At 38.0% G+C, this 22,504-nt stretch overlaps 1 protein-coding gene across 1 annotated transcript in view; it reads left to right on the top strand.

Moving 5' to 3' along the window:
• Positions 1-22,504, top strand: part of LOC309974904 (spermatogenesis- and oogenesis-specific basic helix-loop-helix-containing protein 2-like) — a 40,864-nt gene that overhangs the window by 4,417 nt on the left and 13,943 nt on the right. Inside the window, exons 2-6 of the mRNA XM_082859752.1 lie at positions 4,939-5,153; positions 12,499-12,560; positions 12,641-12,745; positions 14,307-14,406; positions 16,224-16,334. Of these exons, the coding sequence (XP_082715878.1) occupies positions 4,939-5,153; positions 12,499-12,560; positions 12,641-12,745; positions 14,307-14,406; positions 16,224-16,334 (593 nt within the window). The remainder of the gene's footprint in view (positions 1-4,938; positions 5,154-12,498; positions 12,561-12,640; positions 12,746-14,306; positions 14,407-16,223; positions 16,335-22,504) is intronic.

The raw sequence follows: 22,504 nt of genomic DNA, 5'->3' as shown, positions 1-22,504 counted from the left end.
AAAGAATTAGCAGTGGGCAGAACCCCTGGGCCAGCTGGGGCCCTGGATTTCTTCACCCCTGGGCTCTCCCCCTTCACTCCTACTACAGCCAGAGCGATGGGACTTTTAACCAGAGAATCAAACCCAGGCACTGCTCTTTCTAAAGAAAATGAACTCTACGTGGGACACGGGCTCCTGGTATTGGTAGTTTCCAGACCTCTACAACTGACAAGGGTGAAAGGAAAGGCAGCTCTGCCCAGGAGGGAAATAAACCAAAGTGATTGGTTTTCAGGGTAAAGCCTGCCTATATTTTGACAAATAGCTGATCCCAGCCACTTTGCTCTCCAGCCTTTCTTCCATCATCCCTACCATTCACACCAAACCCACAGTTTAGAAGAAACAGTGACTGGGGAAGCAGACCACCCCAACTGCAGGGGAAACTGCTCATACATGTCAGCTGAGTCCTTGAGTCATATTTATGTTTGGATAACCAAGGATCACCAGACAACTATTCCAGAGGCAGATTATAAAGGGGATAGAAAAAACTTAAAATTTCTAATTTGTATGTTTACAGGGGATATCATGTCCTAAAAATAGCGGGGTATGATAAATTATCAAAAGAGAGAAAAAAGTCTTAGAAATGAGCAATTCATGTTAAATTAACTGAAATTGTAAAAGTCTTTAGAAGGACTAAAGCCTGAGCTGGTGATATGGACAATAAAATTAAGAAAGTCTTGCAGAAGTTGAGACTTGAAGGATCAATTTAGGATGTCCAGCGTCTAATAGAAGGTTTCCAAGGATAGACAAAGGCAACAGAGGAGGAAATAATCAAAGAAATAATAGAAGGAAATTTGCAGAGCCAAAGATCCACTGAATGCCAAGTGGGCTGAGTAAGGTCCATCCCCAGACACATCCTAGGAAATGATCAGAATCCACAGCATAAGAGAAAAGCACTAAAAGAAAAACAAGGCAGCTTTTTCTTTTCATCACCAGCTCTGGTTGTGAGAAGAAAATGGCCCAGTATCTTCAAAGGTCAGAGACAAACAGATTTTGACTTGTAGGAGTATTTTGACTATAAAGCTAGCACTGAATTGTGAGCCCTAATGCCACTTAAAGAACATAAATAAGGAGTTTAACTCCCAAAGTATTGTAGGAGCAGCAGGAGGGAAAAAGGACAATTTGATCAGCTTAACAGGAAGCGTGGGAAAGAAGAAACTGAATTACGGTAAATGGGAAACTTGAAATAACAAATGAAGGGAATAAGACCATTTCATGTTAAGTTATGAATGTTTCACAATTAATTACATTACATTGATTACCTTAATGTTCATTAGCTAGTGTCATTAATGTAAGTAATAACTTATTAAAAGCTTGTTAATTACTTATATTAAAAACTGAAATCTCAGATTGGAAGAAACCTAAAAAAGCCAAATATATTTTATTTAAAAAATTCATACAAAATCAAAATGATACAGAAATCCTCAAAATAAAGGTATAAAAAACTAAGTGTTGTATATCAGAAAAAAATAAAATTTCAGGTGAAAAGCATTAAAAAGGACAAAGATATTTTATATATAGTTTTTTCTCTATAATTATATGATATTTATATGTTAATACATACTACATAAACATTGTAGATCATTATATAGTATATATTAAGTATTATTATATATTTATATGAATATATAAAATTGTTATGAACCTTTATGTACCTAATCCATAGTTTATTTATAGAGTCTATAGTTAGAGAAATTGATAAATTGACAAAGCGTAATTAGAGAGGGCAGGTTTTATATATCTACCTCTTAAAATGAAAGATCAAGTAGACCTAAAATAAGAAAGCAACAAGCAAGTTCAGTCTGAAAGCTATGTAGAGGCTGTATGCCTAACAGAAAATACACATTGTTTTCAAGTATCCATGGAACATTAAAAATTGTGTATTAAGTCACAGAGAAAATATCAACCAATTCTAAAAAGTAGAAGTCATGTAGTGTGCATCCACTGTTGACAATGCACTGAAATAAGAAATGAGTCAATAGCCAAAAAAAATTTTTAAATACCAAAACACTATCCACTTGAAAATTAACATCTTTATATAGGAGTTTAATATAACTCTTAGGTTAAAATGGGAATATAAACTGAAATTATATAAACTAGCAATGAATGAACATGACCGCAATATATCAGAATTTATAGGGTACAACAAAGTGCCACTTGGATGACGGCGTCATTCAATAGAACTTTCTGCAATGATGAAACTCTTCTATAATTATGCAGAAATGGTAGTCACTTGCCATATGTGGATACTGAGCACTTGAAATGTGGCTGGTGAAACTGAACTGATTTCACACTTTAATTGTAATGAACATAAATTTAAATCACCACATATTGGACCACATAGTTCTACAGTCTCTAATAAAGCATTACCAGAAAAAGAAGATAGAAAAAAATTTAATTATATATTAATCTCTAGTTGGGGCTTCCCTGGTGGCACAGTGGTTAAGAATCTGCCTGCCAATGCAGGGGACACGGGTTCGAGCCCTGGTCTGGGAAGATCCCACATGCCGTGGAGCAACTAAGCCCATGCACCACAACTACTGAGCCTGCGCTCTAGAGCCCGCAGGCCACAACTACTGAAGCCCACGTGCCTAGAGCCTGTGCTCCGCAACAAGAGAAGCCACCGCATAGCCCGTGCACGGCAACAAAGAGTAGACCCCGTTCACCGCAACTAGAGAAAGCCCACACGCAGCAACAAAGACCCAACGCAGCCAAAAATAAATAAATTAAATAAATAAATTTAATCTGTAGTTGGAAAGCAAGCAAGATGAACTTAACGCAAGTAATAAATGTTGTATAAATTTAAAAATTAATACATTTGAAAAGAAATGAAATGGATTTTTAAAAATATATGAATAAAATTCACTTAAAGGCAGAACACTTATTTTACTAGTAAGCATTAAGGAACTGTAAAAGATAGTCTAAAACCTACCTTTATAAATGACTTCAGGCTCAGATTTCACAGACAAGTTTTACCTAAACTTCAAGAAGCCAATAATTTATATGTTTTATAAAATATTCAAGACCGTAGAATAATTTAGAAGCTTTCTATTGCTTCAAGGCTGGCATAACCTTGACACCCAAACCAGATAAGTCAGTACAATAAAACAAAATTTTATCCAGTTTTACTTATGAATATAGATGCAAAAATCTAAAATAATATGAATGAACTGAATCTATTTGCAATAAGTATGGATTTATCCCAGTAATGCAATGATGGCTTGACATTAGGAAATCTATTAATGTAATTCACTACCTAACAGATGAAAGGAGAAAAAAAAAAATGTGATCATGTTGATACAGAAAAAGCATTTGGTAAATTTTAACACCCATTTCTGATTTAAAATTCTTAGCTTCCAAATAGAAAGAAACTTCTTTAACTTGATAAAGGGTATTGACCTTCATTATCATGTAGTAGTAAAAACATTTGAAATATTCCCACTAAAGTCAGGAACAAGGCAAGAATGCACACTTCACTCCTGCAATTTACCGTTGTTTTGAATGTCGTAGCCAGTGCTTTAAGGTTAATAAGTAAAAGGCATAAATAAATTCTGGAGACGGGGACAAAAATGTCATTTTTGAAAACCATATGATTACCTATCTAGGAAACTCAGAAGAATCAACTAAAAAGTACTGGAACTAAATGGAGAGTACCAAAAAGTACTTTGAGCAAATTCCTTATACAGAAATCAGTACATCTCTATGTCAGCTATAATCAATCAGAAAATATAGTGAGAAACTATATCCCCTTCACAAGGACTCTGAAATCTTGAAAAATCTAGGAATCAATGTGTGAAGACACTTGCAAAATCTATATGCAAGTAACTATAAAACTGAAGGAGATAAGATCTGATTTCTCTGAGTCATACTTCCTAAATAGGGAGATGTAATACATAATGATATTCCCTAATTAATCTTTAAAATAAATGCAACTGTCATCAAAATTTTAACAGGGTTCCTTATGGAACCTGACAGCTGTTGATAAAATTCTGTGGGAAGAGACATTGTGGGAAAATATCTAAGAACCAAACTGAAAAATAACAAGGAGGGAACCACATGCTCTAGCAAATATAAAGCATAAAGAGGTAGCAATTAGACTGTGTGCTGTTAACCAGGAATAGGCAAATAAATCAATGGATCAGATTGAAGCTCCCCAAAACTTATATACATACATACATACATACATACATATATATGGCATTTGAAACTACTAAGAGAAGTTTGGCATATTCAGTAATGCTGTTCTTTGTCATTTGAAGTGGATTGTGTTTAATATCTGTACAGAATAAAACGTGGAGAAATAAAAGATGAAGACGGAAATTATATTTTTTCTAATCGAATGTGCTTGAAAATATCCCCAAATGGAAACAAAGAGGCTCTTCGGTTCCTAATGTTCAGATTTGAATAGCATGTATATTCCATTCAAAGAAAGGACTTGATTTGAGTATTTCTTAGGTTCAGGGAATTTAAAACATTCTCTGTTCTCCGGAATGTGTTTCATCAAAATAAATCATGTGGGAGAGTCACCAGCTTGGTTCTCTCATTAGTCAACAGGTTTTCCAGCAGGATGGGCGATTGGGTAACTGGGCCTATAGAAAGAATCCTATCTATTGTTAATAGGATGAGAAAGAAACTTGTAGGAAAACCACAGTAGAATAGTATTTGTAGGCAGAACTTTAAAAAATAGCATGACTTTCAGATCCATTCACTACCCTAGGTACTAAGGACATGAAATGAATAGTTCCTGCCCTTGAGGTATGCTTATAGTTGACCATTCAGTATAGCTGAGTAGTCAGTCATTGGCTATTTGTAACCTTTATTTATCTTCTCATACATGACGGCATGTTCTCTATGCCCAGACATTAATTGTGTGATGCTTCTGCTTTTTTCCTTCTCTTTCAGACAAAAATAGACCTCTTATTAGTTGGCGATGTCACTGTTCAGTACCTGGCTGATATTGTACAGAAATTCTTTTCAAATTTAGCAAAAATCACCGTCATCATTAGTGATGTGAAGACGGTAGCAGCACTTGTGGATGATTGCAAGTTCAACATGGTTTTTCTGAAGTTGACTTCTTTACCAACTGCCGAGGAGCTGGAAGCTGTCAGGTTAATTAGGTAAACTCCAAAATCTTGACTCTATTATCTTTAGAATAGTTTTTTTTTTTAAAGATTTTTTTTTTGATGTGGATCATTTTTAAGTCTTTGTTACAATATTGTTTATGTTTTATGTTTTGGTTTTTTGGCCGTGAGGCATAGGGGACCTTAGCTCCCCAACCAGGGATTGAACCCGCACCTTATGCATTGGAAGGCAAAGTCTTAACCGCTGGACTGCCAGGGAAGTCCCTAGAATAGTTTTTATTAAAACCTGCTTCTATAAAAATTCTTAAAAGATGATACAATTCTACTTTAATTTTTAAGATGACGGATATTTTCAAGGGCAGAATCTCTATATATGTTTTTGTTCTTCCTGCCAGTTTGACCTACTTTTATAAGAATTAACATTTTAACTTAAAAGTAATAGGTGTGGGTGAGGATATAAGAATTAATTGGTCATAGAAATTTATTTGGTATATAATGCTTCCCATAATTCAGTAGGTATTCCTTTTTAATAACTATGTCGTTAACATGGTATATTGTTTCAGAGTTCATTAATTCTTATAGTAGACACTAAAGCAGGTGAGCACTTGTATCTCTGGGTCATGATAGCTCTGGGCTGAAGGTGTCTCTTTCAAGAGATGTCCTAATGTGTAAGAGCCATGAAGCTCTCTGGATCCACTGAGTCCAGGTCAATACCATGTCCATTATTCTTTTCTTTTTTTAAAATTTTATTTATTTATTTATTTATTTTTGGCTGCATTGGGTCTTCGTTGCTACGCACAGGCTTTCTGTAATTGCAGTGAGCAGGGGCTTCTCTTGTTGCAGAGCACAGGCTCTAGGCACATGGGCTTCAGTGGTTGTGGCTCACGGGCTCAGCAGTTGTGGCTCGCGGGCTGTAGCACGCAGGCTCAGTAGTTGTGGCGCACGGGCTTAGTTGCTCCGTGGTATGTGGGATCTTCCCAGACTAGGGCTCGAACCCATGTCCCCTGCATTGGCAGGCGGATTCTTAACTGCTGCACCACCAGGGAAGCCCACATGCATTATTCTTGTTTCACCCGGTAGTTCCATAGAAGTTATGCTGCTGTTTGACCCACTCAACTCTGGAGATCTGGAGTCTAGAGATGAAAGATTTTGGTTCTTCCGTGCCTGTTTACATAGGATTTTGAGCCATTTAGGATGTTTTTAAACAGGGTTAGGTGAGATTGAATGTGTTTCCCTTCTGTGAGACTTGATGAAGTGTAATTGTAGATACTATTGGAATATATAAGGACTTCTCATAATTAGAGGAGAGGACTTCCTAGACCAAAGGAGAAAGTTCAGAGAAATATTGTGATTCCAGAATAAAAAGGACCAAGCATATTATGTTAGGGGAAAAGACAGGTGGGACTGGGAAGAAGCCAGAGACACTGGGTTACTTGTTAAAGACAGACAGAAAGACACTGCTCCTGGGGTTTCTTAGAACGGTTGGTCTTCTGCATTTCTTTGGCCTTCTACTGGGAATATAACTCTAGACAAACCAGGCAAATTACCTCAAAGAGGATTTCACTTCCAAAACATGTTGTTGTGAACGATCTTCCTTCTGAAGATATGCCTATTTTATTAATATACCTTTTCAAAAAATCTATTGATAGAGTACCTCTGATTGGAGGCTTATAGTAATATCTCATTTGTATAGTATTAATATTTAAAAAAAAATTACAACACCTTTATGAGGGAGGTAAGGCAGGGTTCATCGTTCCTACTTGGCAGATTAGAAACCTGAGGCTGAAGTGACTTGCCTGAGACCACATGGCTTGTTTTCACAAAACTCAGACTAGAACTCTTCACTCTTCCCTTCGTGTTCTTTCTAAAAGTCTGTAATCATTTGGCTTCTGTATTGAAGCCCCTTTTACAATTCGGACATGCCATAGATGCCAGACTTACTTTAACCTAAGCGTTTCATTTTGGAGGAGCAGTGGACAAGCTGCTGTGGCTGACCTCTCTCCATTCCAGCAGCAGGAGTCCAGCCGTGCCTCCCCAAATGTGGTAAAGGCTTTGTGTTCGCTCATGATCGAGGCTACATTTTGAACAGGATAAGATTAAAGTTCTGTTTAAGAACAAGCTTCATGTCTAGTCACAGTTGTTAGCAGTTGGGAGGGTAGAGGAGAGAACCTCTGTCTGACACTCCCCTCTGTGGATTCTCCCCACGGCTGCTTTCTTTGTCTGAATAACATAGCTTAAGATGTGTTAGCAGAGAGAATAAGATAGATGAAGGAAATAAATGTACAGACAGGCATATGGTAATTCTGTTGTTTTGCTGTAAAAGCATTTCTTTGAAAAGAAAAAGAGAATAATTCGTGGAATACACCTGGTTTTCTTTTTTGGTCTCATTATGCTAGTCCCAATATCCGGTATACGTCTTGACTAGTAGCAGGTATTCAGTACTTTGCTCTAGGTGTGGGTGGGCAACCATGCTGTTCTAGGGCAGATCATGAGTTCTAGCTTTTGCGTTTCTCTCTGAAAAAGGGACAGAGCTTTCTTTATGGAAGCTTTGCCTTTCCTGATACTGGACTTAGAGGCTAGAAATGTCTCTGAAATTCCCTTTCTTGCCCTCAGAATTGTTATGAGTTGATGACTTACGAATTATTTAAACCCTTATGGAGCATATTTATATTTTGAGGCTATAGTTTTTCTTAGGATGATGAGTCTCATGAACATCTTGCCCTATTTATAAGGCATTTAAACCTTTATCTTTCCTACAGCACTCTATCTTTTCAGTTGGGCTAATATTTAATGACTAAGCCAATATGAAGAGTTTTGGCTTAGCTTTTTAATGCTGTATTTTAGATTTTTTTCCCCCTTAGAGCTTTGTTGTTGTTTTGTTATATCTCAAAATCTGGATAGGTTCAGGAAAACATACAAGTATTTACCTTACTCCTCTCTGGTCCCTTTTTATGCCCTGCCAGTGAGTGAAGAACTCACTGTAGAATAAAAGTGGTCCACGTTGGTTTTCAGTATCAGAGCACATGATCACAAATCTATGTATATCTGTAAGACATACGGATTTTTATTGAAACTAAGAATGAAGTATAGTGTGTCAGCTATCATACTAAGCTTCTTTTAGGATAAAATGCAAGCAGGCTCCTTAAAAAGATTTTAAAATTTATTCTTATAGAAGAACTGTGGTTTTAGCTTGGAGCTAATCATTAATCAGTTTTAATCATTTGTAAAAATAATGGTACCTTATAGCCTGACATCCTCAAGAATTACGGCACATCTCAATTATAGGTTGACATTGCTGGTAGTACTCCCTAATTTGATTTCATTTCATGAACACATTTTTATTGAGCCAGATGAACTCAGACACCACCCAGTGGTAAAATATTTTAAGATCGTCTCAGGATTCATGTGCTTGGTTCCAGAATTTCAGGAGTATTTGACCCTTCTTTCAGGTCAGTTCTCAAAACTGAACCACATACAAAGTGTAGATACTTGGTAATTCAGATGCATCCTGGCACTACCTTACAAAGGCTAATACAGAACATTAGAGTATGTTTAAAACTCATCCACAGTGTATGGATCCTGTTTGCCATTGTGATTTTCTGGTCCATGAACTGTGTCTGCAGTTCCTCAAACCCTGTAATTCTCGTGAGCTCAGAGCAGTGCAGCGATAGGAAAGGAACGCAGAATGTGGTTCCGTCTGCTCAGTCGGCAAATCAAGTTTGAATCTGATTTTATTTTTTCCCATGTCGATTCGCTTGTCTGATCAGTTAACTTATTGCGTCACCAAGAAAACCCAATCTTGTGAGCCACAAGGGTCTAACAAGTTGTCCTGCTGTGTCCCCAATTCCAGAACATCCTTGACTTGACAGTGCTACTCAGTAAGTCTGATCAGCCAGTTTGCATTACCTGAATAATTGACATAAACACTATAACAACAAAACATCTAAGTAGTTTTACTAAAAACATTATTCTATAAATAGGAACTGAGGGACATTCTAGATGTTTATTGTTTCTAGCATCATGTCATGTGGTGAACCTGACTTAGAAGGGTCACAGCAGAAACTCTCCTGACAAAAAGCATAGTGGGGATGGGGCACACCAACCTTCACTATTGACCAGAATCAACTCAGAACTTCACTGCATTTTATCACAGGTGCCCTGTTAGTAGCAAGTGAACTCAGTGTTTTCATATTTACAGTAAAACTCTTAATTTTCTCACTGAAAATGGTTGTTTTAATTCATTAAGTAATTAATAAAAGATATTATTTGTTACAAGTCCCAAATAGACCACACCAAGTTAATTCGGCTGCTTTGGGCCCAAGGTTGCATGATGGATAACCGTACTCAAGAAGGATGCAACCCAAAAATGACACTGGCTTTTGTCCTTTGATGTCCCTGTGCCTGTAAAGGAAGTGCCTTTAGAAACCCCGGCTTCATAGGGACTTATAAGAACATTTTGGTCCTCCTATTAGATGACAGATTTCAGCGGCCAGCCAGATCTTTCCTGAGGTTCTTTGATCATCAGAGTGTACAATTCAGTTCAAAACACTTTTATATGATTTTTTTTTCCAGCTACCAGACTTAGGGGTGGAGACAAGGCTGGGAATGGCCACTGCTGCAGTTTGAGCTTATGGCGGCCTCCAGTTCCAGAGACCACTGGGCATAGGCTAGGAGTGGACACTAGAACATCAATATCCAATCTCGTATGTGGAGCGTAGTCTCAGGATCCATCATGTCATTTAAACAGTGTATGCCGTGAAACAGGAGGATAAATAAATTGCCCCCCAGCAAACTGCAGATTTTTAAAACTCTGGAGACCTCAATTGAGAAGGTGGTTCTAAGGCCTCGGAGCCTGCAATTTACTTTTGGTATGTGAAAGCAGTGGTACTAGTTGGGGTGGAGAAAGGAGATTTTTTGTTGTGTTTTGGTGTTGCTTAGTTTTAAGGAACATTCATTCATTGGAAAGAGGACCTTTTTTAGTGATCCTGGAAACTCTGTTAGCTTACTAATTTGTACAGAATGTGGATGAGAAGCTGAGCTCTGGACCAGAGTGTTGGATTCTGGGAGCTCTATTGATTGCTGGGGTTCCTGCACAATTAGGGCTTCACTGACAGAGGAAGTGTTTGGGTTGGTAATCGATTCTGTGCTAATGACAGAAGTCCAGGAATTCCAACTCTGTCTGATGTGAAGCTTGAAATTTGAAAGTCATCGGGGTATAAAAATCCATATATCCAAATCTAACCTATTTCCCTGTCAGTAAGATCAATTAAAAAAAAAAATAGACATAGGATTATTTCCAAAAGCAAAGAAGCTGTTTTTTAAAAAATTCTATAATTCTAGAATATTTTAACTTACGATAATTTGTTGTTTTTGTGAGTCCACAAAGTATTTTTTATTTCAAAAGCTGGACTGAACTACCCAATATGTTTCTATCTATTCAGTCTGTTTGTCCCTCCCGCCTCATCCCATTATTCATACCCCTGTTATACCCCACGCTTTTTCACCCCTTACAAAATAAATGGGAAAGGTTCACACTGTGGACACTGTGACACACAGGCGTCATTCTCTCCTACGCACTTCCACGGTCCACACCCCACCGTGTGCTAAGGGGCCTTCCTTACTGCCGCTTGAGTCTGCCTGTCGGATCCCATCCTCCCTCCTACTTGTGCCTGTTTTGACGGCAGTACTTCTGCCTGAGCTTCTCATTTCCTGATGGAAACTGTGTTCTTTCCTCTCTTCTCTTTTACCCCAAATTCTCTTCCAGAATTCATAGAACACAAGCCTGAATAGAGCTCAGTTGGGTGATTTGTCCCATTTCAGTAATATCCTATTGATACTTGTTTGACATAATTAACTTAGTAAATATTCTGAGTTATATATATATTTTAAATAAATTTATTTATTTATTTATGTCTGTATTGGGTCTTCGTTGCTGCGCACGGGCTTTCTCTAGTTGCGGCAAGCGGGGGCTATTCTTCGTTGCAGTGCGCGGGCTTCTCATTGCAGTGGCTTCTCATGCTGCAGAGCACGGGCTCTAGGCGTGAGGGCTTCAGTAGTTGTGGCACATAGGCTCAGTAGTTGTGGCTCGCGGGCTCTAGAGCGCGGGCTCAGTAGTTGTGGCTCGCGGGCTCTAGAGCGCAGGCTCAGTAGTTGTGGTGCACGGGCTTGGTTGCTCCGTGGCATGTGGGATCTTCCCAGACCAGGGCTCGAACCCATGTCCCCTTCATTGGCAGGTGGATTCTTAACCACTGTGCCACCAGGGAAGCCCTGGTCATTTGTTTTATAAAATTTCCCACATTCTGATTTCATCCCCATAGCATTTAAAAAAAATATTCCTCTTTTCCTTAAATTTCTTGAAACTGGTGGTTAGATCAAGAATCTGGATAAGATTTTGGATCATTTAAAGCCAAGAACAAAAGTGGTCCGTCTTACATTCTACCTAATACCTGAGCAGTATTCTCAAAACTGTCAAGATCATCAGAAACAAAGTCAGTGAAAGTGTCACAATGTAGAGTAGCCTAAGGGAGATATAATGACTGAATGTAATGTAGGATCCTGGATTGGATCCTGGCATAGAAAAATAAAGTACATTGAGGAAAACTAAGGAAATCAGAATAAAGAATGAACTTAATAATAATGTATCAATATTGGCTCATTAATTTGGAATATTTGGAAGTATTCCAAACTAATGTAAGATGTTAGCAGTATGGGAAATTGTGTTTGGGATACATGGGAACTCTACTATGTTCATATTTTTCCTGTAGATACAAAATTATTCTAAAATTAAAGTTTATTTTTAAAAAGTCACTTATTCTCTCATTTACCCCTTCCCCAGTTGTGGAGAGCCAGGCATTTGTGGTTGCCATAGAAATGAACCATAAAAAGACTGTTCTTATTAACAGACTGCACTCCTGCTCAGAGAAGCCAGGGGTATGTTTGACTGAAGACTCAAATTTTGGATTTTCTTACCCATTAGAAGGAAATAGAGAAGCTAAAGCATCTATTATAAATAAAGCTTCAAACAGAGCAAGTGTCAGTTTTGGGAGAATGTTCCCCTCCCTCGTATTTTTCAAATAATCTGTAATTGTACTGTCCACCCCAGCCACACACTTCAGAAGCCTCTTCGTGCAACTGCAAGAAATAAAAACACAATGTCTTCTTTTATGAACTGTAAAAAAAAAAAAAAAAAAAGTCCATCTTTTCCCTCACTGATTTGAGATGGTACTGTCACTAAACTTCCATATTAATGCCATCATTTTAAATTCTAATGAAATAAAGAAAGTCACTGTAGTGTAGTTCGTTCCTAATGAGCTAAATGTTTGAATCCCAATTTTTTGAACGATGATTTTGCTTCATTTTAAACTTTTTTTTTCCCTTTCAGATCTGGCAAGAAAAAAAATACACATTTGCTCTTTGTTTTTATAATCCCTGAGAACTTCAAAGGTATGTGCCTGTTGGATATATTATCTGCTTTTTCCCCAAATAGAAATCATGAGGTCAATATTTAATACAAAGATTCTTAGGTTGTCTTTCAGGTCAAGGAGCTGATATTACTTTATCTGAACCACTGACAATGGAAAAAATGAGTGTTGTGATAAAATACTGGAAAACATGTCTCTCAAATACTGGTGAGTGAAAAGCAGGTTTCCAAGGGTTAGAAAAATTCTAACTAAGATTCTACAAAAGTTGTATTTATACATTTTTATGTTGGTTTCCCACTTATGCCTTTTATTTGTTAAGGATTAACTGTATGCTATATACTATAAGGAACATGTAATCCTTATTAAACATAGTGTGAAGAAAACAAGTGTGAATAAAATAAAGGGAAACATACGTTCTATACCTGTGAAGAAAAAGCTTGTCCTCAAAGGTTTAAAATGTGCACAAGGGACAAATGCAGTGTTGTGGTGAAGCATAGGTTTTTTTTGGTTTTGGGGTTTTTTTTTTTTGGTAGCCTAGCTTCTTAGTCACTTGAATGGAATTATTCATGCTTTGTGCTGTATGATTGTCTAAAAGCCAGAGCCATTAACCTTGAGTCTTTGTGCTTTGCAAAACACTTGCATATAAATTATTTCACTTCTTTAAGTTAACAGAGTGGTTATCCTTTCTATTTTAGATTTTTAGACACAGATAATTAGTGTCAGTGCTTCAATGAGACCTCACATTTCTAAACTCTTCACCTGTATTGTATTATGTGTATTGCCAGCATCTAAACACTTAAGATAATTAAATTGCTTTAATTTACCTTGTAAAAGGACAGACTCCAATTTCTGAAATTAAATTCTACTGGAATCATTGTTTGTCAGTGACTACTTATGATTTTTCTAGACCCAGGTTACTAGTAGGAAATCTTTTAAAATTAAGGTATTTTTCTTAAAATGGACCTGAAAGACGCTTTCAGGATTATCATGGATAAGCTCATACTCCAGAAGATACAAGATCAGTGCACCCCTCCTTTTTTTTTAATGTCCTTCTTCAGTATCTAGGCAAGATGAGTGAGTCTGTCTTGTAACATCCCAATGGCTCCCATCCCCTGCAGGTGTCAGAGTTCTTCCTGGAAATGAAATGTGTAACTGTCTGGGACCAGAGTCCTTTTGCAGCCTCTTCTCATTTTGGTTCTCAGTGGAAATAGAGCAGCTGCTCATCACCACCTGTCTAGCACCCTTCTTATTGGTCCTAACCATGTCTCATCCAGTCATCTCAGCTCTGCTCTTAGGATGAGCAGCTGCAAAACAAACAAACAAAAACAACAGCAACAACAAAAAGCAAAAAAAACCCAAAAAAACCCCACACCAAAAAACAACACAACCATCAGATGCTTTGACAATGCAGCTACTTACTGAAGACTCATATGCATTTTCCGTCTCTGACGTTTACCTGTAAATAATAAGTAAACTCAGTTGAATGCATTTTTAAGCACACCTATCACAAAGTTAGTAGAATCTGGTTGAAAGAGGATGCTGTGGAGTAACTTGTATGTAGTGTTTTAATTTTGCTTTCTCACCTGGGTAGTTCCATGCTTCACAGATTGAAATCTATAAAAATTGCTTTTTATTTAAAAAATGCTGCTTTATAAAATGTATTGAGTGAAACATGACAGCTATTTTTGATTAGGGTTTATATGCGTGATTAACATCATCCCCACCAGTGACTTTATAATTGAAATGGTTCCTCTTTTAAAACTTGCAGTTAAGAATGAAATTTCTGTGAAGCCTGAAGAACCTGAATTGCCCCTGCAGAAGTCCTGCAGTGAACACCTGAGATATTTTTCTACTGATCTATTTGCTCGGTTAGTTTTTTTCACTTTTTCGTAGTAGCAATTTTTACTGTGTACATTTCATTAAAAAACATTTCTGGAGGGCTTGTTGATTGTGCAACAGCAGCTCAGGTGCTGGGGGTGATGCAAAAGAAAGTAGCTACTTTGTGGAAGAGGGATGCAACCTGCACTATATTTCAGAATCCTGAGCTGGCACTGTGGGGACACATTACAGAAGTATCCAACTAAATATAAGGAAGCACTTCATAACCACAGGGGAGCAGGTTGAATTGTAAGGTAGTAAGTTACCCATCACTGGGCATGTTAAAGTAGAGACTGGGTTAAATAAAAGCAGTGATGTTTCAAACTTCTAAAACAATGGAATCCTAAGCTGTTATCCATCTGCCAATAAGCTTCTCCCTAATGTCTTTTTTGAACTCATGAACCTACCCCACCAATTACTGAAAATAACCCTTAAAGATGGTCTCTTTGTCTCTGTCTCTTTGAGATATTAGAACTAGCATTTAAACCTGCATTGAACTGGGGGTCATTCAAACCCTTTCAATTTTAACACTGTATGCTTATAAAAATTCTATTTTAGTGAATTTCTTTGTTTCACTTGAAGCTGATTTCCAAGGAGATTTTAAATAGAGCATAGGGCTATAAAGAATGGACACAAGTGTTGAGAACATGGATGATGATGGTGAGAATTTTGAGTTAGTCACTTCCAGAATTTGTAGAATGTGACCGTCAACTTATTTTGAACAGGGAAGAGACTTGGCAACCAATAAGCATGGTTAAGCCAAAGATGCACTTACTTAAGTAGTACAGAGATAGCAACAGCTTTCTTTATCTTATTGAGCATTTCAACCTCAAAGAAATTTACCGTATTAAACTTTTTCTGGGATATGGGGTTGGGAAGGGTTTTGGAAGGCCTTGTGATTTTCTTGTATTACTTACAACTTATTTTTGAGCCCTACTCATCTTGTATCTTTGCTCTTCCTCAGAATCCTACTACTATAACTAAAAGTCAATTTTCAAATCAAGTTATATCCCTTGTGATAAAGGAGATAATATTAGTTTGTAAGTTTTTTAGGGAAATTTTTTTTTTAATCAAATCAATGACAATGCCTGGAGAAGTTCTAGAAAAATGGTCAAGCCAGAAAATGTCCATTAAATGACAATTTTTTTACATGGAGGTAACCTGCCGGTTGCTGATCAAGCTGCAGTAGTGTATCTTGGCCCTCTAATCCCTCGTGCTTTTCCTGTAATGTACCTTTAGATACAGTCATGTAATTTGGAATACTCATACTCAGTGAGGTTAGAATATTTTAGTCCTGCTTGTATCTGTTATTCTTTATCAGTATATTTTATTTTATTATTTATTTATTTATTTATTTATTTATTTTTGCGGTACGTGGGCCTCTCACTGCTGTGGCCTCTCCCGTTGCGGAGCACAGGCTCCGGACGCGCAGGCTCAGCGGCCGTGGCTCACGGGCCCAGCCGCTCCCGGGCATGTGGGATCTTCCCGGACTGGGGCACGAACCCGTGTCCCCTGCATCGGCAGGCAGACTCTCAACCACTGCGCCACCAGGGAAGCCCTATCAGTATATTTTAGAATCTTGATCAGTCATTGAATTTATGATGACCTTGACAATAAATTCTTTTGAAATTTTGAAATAAACTATTCTGTACCAAATACATAGGGTAAAATGGTTTGATATTTACTGCACCTTTGTATAAAGCTAGGGACTTAGAGAAGCATCCTTTGATTAGTGTATTGGTGCTTATTGTTTACTATTGCCTGACAATTTTCCTCTTTATATGGTATGATTTTCTCTTGTTTCTAGCTCTGAATCTCTAAGAAATGACATTGGGTTTGAATTAAAGGATCCGTTGTCAAATTTCGAGAAAAACAAAAAGATTTCTGTTCTTCACTCAAGCAAGGAAAAGCTGAGAAGGTGAATTTTGTTACAGCCCCCTTTTTAGCATCGTTCCTTTGTAGGAAAAAATTGCTTCCATAAATTTCGTAACTTTTTATAATATTGTCAAAAGTCGGTGCGAAACTAGTAAATCTGGCAGCTGGGGAAGGTCTGGAACTGGTCCCTGCAATACATGCTACTCACTCATTCATTCATTTAGTCATTCAGCAAGTAGCTGTGAGTGTCTAATATGCCAGAATATGATTCGAGAACTGAGGTAAAAAATAAATTGTTGCCTTCAAGGAGGTCTTAGTCTAGTGCTTAGACAGACTTCTAAATAGGCTCTTAAATAGGAAATTATGTTTTAATAAATATCATGATAGAAAAGAACACACAGTAGGACACTAGGAAAGTTACCTAAGACAGAATGAGGAGGCAGGAAGGCTTTCTTGAGAAGACGATAGCTAAATTGAGCTTTAAACAAAAATTGGTTTAGTTTGGTTTAGAAATCAGTGAAGGATGTTTCAAATGGCAGGAGTAGCAGGTACAGAGGCCGGCAGTGTAAAAAAGTACAGTGAATTTGTGGAACTGCAGGTGTTTTCATAGAGTTGGCCATAAGGGTGCAAGTAGGAAGGGGCAAGAGATGAGAGGTAGTAGGTAAGGGCTGGGTATGTCCTGTTAAGGAATTTGAATTTCATCCTGACCTGTTCATCCTGCACTAAAGGATTTTAGCAAAGGTGTGATATGATAAGATCTGTACCTTAGAATGAACGCTTGAGCAGGATGTTAGGGAGTGAATTGAATCTGGAGGCCAGGGGAGTCTGTAATAAGAAGTGATGAAATCCTGAACTATGGTGTTAAAAATGGGATAGTGAGAAGTAAGCCAGTTCTAAGTATATGAAATAGGTAGAATCAGCGTGAACGTGGCTGAAGGAGAAGTCAGGTGTAACTTCCAAGTTGATGGTGGAGCCACCGACTTACTGGGAAGTACAGTGGAATGCAGGCTGGGGGTGGGAGGTGAGTTTTGCTCTTGCTGCATTTATATGGAGCTTCCCAGTAAAGAATTGGCCCTTAGGTTCTAGAGAAGATCCAGGCTAGAAACAGGGATTTGAGAGCTATCAGGATACAGCATCTGTTTGAAGCGGTGGATGCAGGATGGATATAATGACTTTGAAAAGCATGTAGGGAAGAGACAAGTGGGGAAGAGGCCCTTGGGGAAAACCTCAATATTTAAGGTCCAGGCAGCCAAGAAGAGATCAGGGGAAAAAGAGTTTCTAGGAAGATAAGAAGACGACCGGGAGGGAGTGGTATTGAGGAGAACAGGGGAGGAGAGAGTTTCCTAAAGGAGTGTGTGTTCAGCAATATCGCATGACACAGAGATTAAGTAAGGGAAGAACTGACAGTTGACTGTGTTTAGCAAAACCTAAATGTCACTGACCTTGGCAAAAATAATTCCCTTGGCGTGGTTAGGGAACAAGTGCCGTTGCAGAAAGATGGAGAATGAAAGGTGGGAATATGCAGATGAAAGGAAGGAGGAAAGGAAAGTGTGTGGTCTATAAAAGGGAATTTAGGGGAGAATGAGAAATTTTGATAAGGCTGGGCCAGACTTGAATATGTTCATATTTATCTTCCAAAAGAAGACAACTGCAAGAGAGACAGAGGTCTTAAAGATACTCATGTTTTGGTCATCTGTGGCTGCTTAAAAAATGAGACTGAAGTTGATTGGCTTGATACGTGGTTTTATGGGTTAACAGTTCGAGCAGGACTCAGCTAGGCAATTTTTCTACCTATGTGACATTAACTGGGGTTACTTGGTAGCCTTCAGCTGGAGGATGGTCCAGTCAGGAGGGTCTGGGGCCTTTGCAGGGATGGCTGGAAGGTTGAACGCAGCCAGGGCTCCCCAGCCTGCTAGTCTCAGGGTTGTCAGACTTCTTCCATGGCAGCCCAGGGCTCCTAGAGAGAGTGTCCCAGGGGGCAGGAAGAGGAAGCTGCGCTCTCACACGGCCTGGGACCAGAAACTGGCCCAGTGCCACTTCTACCATGTGCTCTTGGTCAGAGCAGTCACAGAGCCTACCCAGGCCTAAGGGAAGGGTATATAGACCCCACCTCTCAGTGGGAGGAATGTCAAAGAATTTTAGTTCCCTTCAGTCAGTGAGGGGCGCTGGTGATGGATTTACATCCCTGAAGAGGCAGAAGGCTTTGGAATCTAGAACCAGGTGGAAGAACACCTCTTCCACTGAAAATGGAGAGAAGGAGTTAAAGCTAAGTGTGGATAAAGATGAGTCTTTTTGTTTGTTTTTTTCGTGCCCTGTGTCCTCTGCCTTCCCCAGCCGTCCCCTTCTGGAGTGTTTGTGTTCTCCCAGCTGGTGCCTGGCCTGGGCTTTCTTTTTTTTTTTTTTTTAAACATCTTTATTGGAGTATAATTGCTTTACAATGGTGTGTTAGTTTCTGCTGTATAACAAAGTGAATCAGCCACACCTATACACGTATGACGCAAGAGGGAAAAGATGAGTCTTTTGATGGGGCCAGAAAGGAGGAGGAAGTTGATCATTTCTGCCGAATGTGCTCCATCGTCTGCTGAAGATTAGTGGGAAAATGGTGTGGTTTTGGGCTTGATGAGATGGGCTGGTAGATGGGCTAGTCTGGTCCAAAAGGCCTTCACTCGTATGTCTGCTGCTTTAGCCAAGAGGAGACTTAGGGCCTGCTGGCCAGGCTATCCTATAGAGTTCACTAATCTGCAGTGAAATGAGAAAAATACAGTGCAATGAGTATTTTTAAAGCTCTATTTTATATAGCATATTCTAAGATTGTGTTTTCCATACTTTATTTGATGTTAAAATCATGGTGATATTAGTAAATGGTTTGCAACAAAATGTTATTGGGAGATGGTACCTTTCTTTCATTATTTTTCATGTCTGAATCGAATGTTGGCAATCCTTTATTGGTCCCCCAAAGTTCTGTGTTGTTTTTCTTTTTTAATTTTAGTGGTTGATGAAAACTAAAATCTGAGAACCACTAGTCTAGAGGACTACAAAGATGCTTTGGGGGGTGTCCGCCCCTGTTGCATTATTTAAAGGGCTAGAAATCTTTGTTTCCCAGAAAGAAAAGCTGTAACCAGGAACTGACCCCTCCACTTAGAGATTTGCTTGGGAGATACCAGAAAGTAACAATCGGTCCCTAATTACTTTATGCCATTTCCTCTTCTTAACCCTTCTGATTATGGCTGCAAATCTTAAAATAGATGCTTCTAGTCTATTTCTCTTCCTTTTTCTCCTCCTCCTCCCAGTCATCTGCTTTACTTATGGTTTTGTCTTTTTTGCTTTGTTTTGCTCTTTTTTGTTTTTAAGCAGCACAGGTAACGTGATATTTGCTAATGTTGAGGAAATAATGATCCCAGCTGATGGTTTTGAATACTTGCATTTGGGAATTTCTTTTTTAAACAACTCTACCATCTCTGTTTTTTTTATTAGAACAGATTAATAAAAATTGGCTAATACTAATATTCTTGATGAAATCCCTTTCATTACGCATGTTTTAAATGTATAAATATGTCTTTATCTTGGTAAGGTGTATACTTTGCAGTGCGATACCTTCATTTTGTTTGTGTATCTGTGAGTCCAAAATGGTGGCGGTTTAATCATTTTCAGGATGTCACTCACTTGAAGTGAAAGTGAGTTTTGCTGTAGTTTCTCACAAATGAAGGCTTTTCCAGGACTGGAAAGACTTTTCAAGTCTTAGAAATTTAAGGAAGGTAGAATAGGAAGTTCTCAGGGTCTTAAGTCATATGTGGCCAAGAGACCTCCCTCTGTGAGTTCTTGATTTCCTGAGATACATTTGTACAGAGGAGAGACCAAGGACATAGTTTGGACCAAGACCTTTGGCTTTAAATGCCATTCAGCCTCTTAGAATCACTTTTAGCTGGTTCTTTCCCTGATTTATTTGGACTGGGTCATAACCAAGCTGGCTTCTGTGGTAGATGACAAAAACAAAACACATTTTTGCCTGTTGTTGCCTATTGCTGCTTCCATACACAAAGGAAAAAGAAAACAGCAGGACCCTGTGGGTCCCCTGAGCTGGGTATCCTACTTTTTTGAGCCAACATTAACATCCTTCACAAAGGTTCTCTTAACACCATATACAAAAATAAACTCAAAATGGTTTAAAGGCCTAAATGTAAGACAGGATACTACAAAACTCCTAGAGGAGAACATAGGCAGAAATCACAGCATTAGTTTTTTGGGATCCGTCTCCTAGAGTAAGGGAAATAAAAACAAAAATAAACAAATGGGACCTAATTAAACTTAAAAGCTTTTGCACAGCAAAGGAAACCATATACAAAATGAATAGACCACCTATGGACTGAGAGAAAATATTTGCAAATGATGCTACCGACAAGGGGTTAGTTTCCAAAATATACAAACAGCTCATACAGCTTAATATCAAAAAAACAAACAACCCAATCAAAAAATGGACAGAAGATCTAAATAGACATTTCTCCAGAGAAGACATAACAGATGGCCAGCGGGCACATGAAAAGATGCTCAACATCCCTAATCATTAGAGAAATGCAGATCAAAACTACAATGAGGTATCACATCACACCAGTCAGAGTGGCCATCATTAAAAAGTTTACAAACAATAAATGCTGGAGAGGGCGTGGAGAAAAAAGAAACCCTCTTACACTGTTGGCGGGAATGTAAGTTGGTGCAGCCACTATGGAGAACAGTGTGGAGGTTCCAGCAGTCCCATTCCTGGGCATATATCTGGAGAAAACTCTACTTTGAAAATATACATGCACCCCAGTGTTCATAGCGGCACTATATACAATAGCCAAGACATGCAAGCAACCTAAATTTCCATCAACAGGTGAATGGATAAAGAAGATGTGAGGGGTGTGTGTGTGTGTGTGTGTGTGTGTGTGTGTGTGTGTGTGTGTTGGAATATTACTCAGCTATAAAAAGTGAAATAATGCCATTTGCAGCAACATGGATGGTCCTAGAGGTTATCATATTAAGTGAAGTAAATCAGATAAAGACAGATACGATATTACTTATATGTGGAATCTAAAATAATGATACAAATGAACTTATTTACAAATCAGAAATAGACTCACAGGCTTAGAAAACAAACTTATGGTTACCAAAGGGGATAGTGGAGAGGGGGAGAGATAACTTAGGAGTTTGGGATTAACAAACTGTGTCTTCTTTTAGTCTAAAATTAGATGACAATATCAGATTAAATATCTGTAACTGTTGGTTGTTTTAACTCAAATTTTAGGGTTTTTTTTTTGGGGGGGGAGTAAAGCAGGCTCTTCACTGTTTACAAAGTTATTTATGAGTTGCAAAAATTCTCTATGTTTTTCTCTGTATTACCATGTTTTTCTCCTGTACTCTTCCATTCATTTTGACTGCCACAATCAGACAGAAAGTACAAGAACACTTTGCTTTTGCACCTGTAGTGAAAACCTTAGCAGCAGACATAATCATTCCAGGTCTGTCAGATAAATGCATACTTTGGTATTTAAAATGTTCAACTTATCAGAATGATGTAATAATCACAAGTAGCAAGTGATTATGTATTTGAAGCAAAAATTCACAAAATTAAAGGGACAGATATTGTATTTGAAGCAAAAATTCACAAAATTAAAGGGTCATATTGACAAGCATTGTTGGAGATTTCACATCCCTCTCTCAGCAATTGATACAACAGCTGGACACCAAAAATCAGTCAGATACAGAAGGTGTGAGCCCTGTTAACCAGCTTGATCTGGTAGATGTATGTAAAACACCATACCCAGCACGGCAGCGGAATACCCATTCCTTTCAAAGGCGTATGGTACATTCACTTAGATAAACTGTATGCTGGGGGCTATAGTACATTTCAGTGCATTTAAAAAAGTTGAATTCACAAGGAGTATGTTCCTTGACTACAATTAAGTTAAATTAGAAGCCAATAAGAATTTGATATAAAGAAAAACCTCAAATATCTGGAAATTTAAGAACACACTCCTAAATAATCCATGGGTAAAAGAAAATAATCACAAGAAAAATTAGAAAATATTGCAAATTGAATGATTATGATAATAAAATATTTCAAAATTTGTGAGATGCAGTTAAAGCAAAGCTTATGGCAAACATTTTGGCTTTATTTTTTTAAAGTCTTTATGGATTTTGTTACAATATTGCTTCTGTCTTATGTTTGGTTTTTCG

The sequence above is a fragment of the Leucopleurus acutus genome (assembly GCF_964270905.1).
Source record: "Leucopleurus acutus genome assembly, chromosome: 18".
Classification (NCBI taxonomy): Eukaryota; Metazoa; Chordata; class Mammalia; order Artiodactyla; family Delphinidae; genus Leucopleurus; species Leucopleurus acutus.
Note: the sequence above shows the minus strand (reverse complement) of the source record. Positions and strands in the feature narration are given on the sequence as shown.